Source organism: Mandrillus leucophaeus, unplaced genomic scaffold (genome assembly GCF_000951045.1).
Source record: "Mandrillus leucophaeus isolate KB7577 unplaced genomic scaffold, Mleu.le_1.0 Scaffold288, whole genome shotgun sequence".
NCBI lineage: Eukaryota > Metazoa > Chordata > Mammalia > Primates > Cercopithecidae > Mandrillus > Mandrillus leucophaeus.
Genome location: NW_012103009.1, coordinates 331,487 through 333,825, shown reverse-complemented (window position 1 = coordinate 333,825; position 2,339 = coordinate 331,487). Strand labels below are relative to the sequence as shown.

The 2,339-nt window shown below is 66.1% G+C and overlaps 1 protein-coding gene across 1 annotated transcript; it reads right to left on the bottom strand.

Moving 5' to 3' along the window:
• Window positions 1-61: 61 nt before the first annotated feature.
• On the bottom strand, window positions 62-1,972 carry ODF3B (outer dense fiber of sperm tails 3B). Its single transcript, XM_011985571.1, has 6 exons — window positions 1,872-1,972; window positions 1,350-1,492; window positions 952-1,155; window positions 574-678; window positions 340-461; window positions 62-256 (listed from the first exon to the last, which is right to left on the bottom strand). Exons 2-6 carry the CDS (start codon window positions 1,456-1,458, stop codon window positions 62-64), a joined length of 735 nt encoding a protein of 244 aa, XP_011840961.1. The 5' UTR covers window positions 1,459-1,492; window positions 1,872-1,972.
• Window positions 1,973-2,339: the final 367 nt, after the last annotated feature.

Genomic DNA, 2,339 nt, shown 5'->3' with positions numbered 1-2,339 from the left:
GGCGTCCTCTCCGCGCCGGGACCCCTGGACCCCCGGGGACCCTGATCCCATCACTCCGACCTCAGGCCCTCCCCACTCCCCTGACTCTGACCCTTGACCCTGGACTCCAGGCCACCTGATCCACGTTGTAGGCCGCGGGCCCTGGCTTCTGAGTGTTGTCTTGGGGGAGCGAAGTCCGCGCCAGCATGGTGAACTGGGGGGCCCGGGACTTGTAGACCCCCGGGCTCACGACGTGGTAGGCGCATGGGCCTGGGGTCTGCGGGAGGGCAGAGGGTGCTGACTGCCGCCTCCGCTGCCGCGGACCAGGGACCCCTGCGTCCGCCCCGGCCCCTCCCCCACCTTGCTGAGGTCCTCGAAGAAACTGCCCGCCGCTCTGCGGCCGTAGATGGAGTAAGTTGGGGCGGAGACTTTGCCGATGACGCGTGGACCCAAGAGCGAGGGCACAGTATAGGCCCCGGGACCTGGGGAGGAGGCAGGGCTCGGGGGTAGTGGGTCTCCGTGGACAGGCGCAGGGTGGTCCCCGGTTTGGAGTGGGAAGGCCCACAGTGCTGGGATAGGCCTTTCTGCCCTCACCTGGGCTCTGCTGCTCCGCCTGGACACCCCAGTTTCGGGGAGCAATGCTGTGCCGAGGCGCACTGGGGTACGTCGCGTTCCCCGCTCGCTCCGGGAAGTACCTGCCTGCGGGGCGGATCAAGGGTGTGGGGGTCTGGAACTGGGTGGGGGCCTGGTGGGTACCCGAGATGGGGTCCTGGGACTAGGGGGTAATCTGAGCCACGATTTGTCAAAGCCCCGTGGGGTTCGGGGTTTGGGATTTGAGACCCAGATATGAAGGTTCCGACTATGCGGTGTTAGGGTATCTGACTGGGACTCGGGGTTCAGGTGGGGGGTTCCCAGGTGGGCCTCCCTGGAGGCAGTTCGGCGTTGGGTGGCCAGGGTCCCGGGGGTCCTGACCAGGTCCGGGAGTGAGGAAGGGCGCTGAGCGGCGCGGGCGGCCGTAGATGGAGTAGGCGGGGGCGCCGTCGGGGCCGCGCACGGTCATGCGGGCGGGCACCAGGTGGCCGGGCCCGGGGCCGCACGTCGTCTGCTGCGTGGGGAGGCGCGCGCCGAAGGTGAAGGCGGGGGCGCGGGGCCGCGACGGGTCATGCAGGACGTAGCCTGGGAGCATCCGAGTCAGCGCCTGGCCGGGCCCAGCCCCCACCCCCGTCTGGAACACGGACCCTCCCCCGGCACAGACCCCCTCTCCCTCTACCAGGCTCGGTTCAGCCCCGAGCGCAGACCTCCCTGGTCTCTTCCCCTTCCCTCCCCCAGGCACCGTCCCACCCCTCAATCCCGGGGCCCGCCCCTGCTACCGGTGTTGGGCGGCAGCTTGTATTTGGGCCCGGGGCCTCCGTAGTGCGCTGCGATGGGGCCGCGGGGCCGGTGTGGCCGCCAAACGCCCACCCAGGCGTCCGAGCCCATAGCGCGGGTGGGGGGCGCTTACGGCTCGCAGCACCTGCGGACAGAAGGCGGTGGCCGCGGCCGCTCCACCCCAAATTCTTGGGGAGCGCACTTTCCCACTACCCTGGGATTAGCGCGCGGCGGGGCGGGGCCTGGTCCGTATCCCTGGCGCCAGCAAAACAAACGCGAGCTTCCTGCCCGGCTGTGTGTGGCGTGGGGCCGGCAGCGGGTCCAGGACCATCACCCGGACTCCAGGCGGGTTAGGTAGGGACGTGAGCTCGCGGGGGCCAAGTTTAGACCCAGACTTGGTGAAGGGAATCACCTGGGGGCGGGGTGGGGGCAGGAGATTTTCGTGGTGTTGGGAAAGGGTGCCCCGGGGAGGGCCTGGTGTGGGGGACCCGGTGCCCCGAGGGGAGGCCCCGAGGTGCACTGACCTGTTGTGGCTCCTGTTATGGGAAAACAAAGCGACGTGGCTGGACACCCCCGCTCCGCCCCGCCCACCTCCCAGACCCCATTGTGGCCCTTTCCCGCTTCCTGGCAACCACACTGACTGCCCACCCGCCCCAACCTGCCTCAGCCTCCCGAGTAGCTGGGACTACAGGCGCCCGCCACTCCGCCCAGCTAGTTTTTTGTATGTTTTTAGTAGAGACGGGGTTTCACTGTGTTAGCCAGGATAGTCTTGATCTCCTGACCCCGTGATCCGCCAGCCTCGGCCTCCCAAAGTGCTGGGATTACAGGCGTGAGCCACCACGCCCGGCCAGGTGCAGGGTTTTCAAAGAATCATACAAAGTAAAGTAATATGATGAATTCAGTTTGCAGAATGATTTTCTTTTTATTTTATTTTATTTTATTCTGTCTATCTATCTATATTTTAATAGAGACACTCAGCTATTTTTATTGTT

What these genes read in the sequence shown, in the direction of transcription:
- ODF3B (XM_011985571.1), bottom strand. Translation starts at nt 1,458, where the DNA reads ATGGGCTCGGACGCCTGGGTGGGCGTTTGGCGGCCACACCGGCCCCGC. An exon ending in CAAGCTGCCGCCCAACACCG is followed by an intron (nt 1,156 to 1,349) that starts GTAGCAGGGGCG and finishes GGATGCTCCCAG; the next exon opens with GCTACGTCCTGCATGACCCG. An exon ending in GGCGGAGCAGCAGAGCCCAG is followed by an intron (nt 462 to 573) that starts GTGAGGGCAGAA and finishes CCTCCTCCCCAG; the next exon opens with GTCCCGGGGCCTATACTGTG.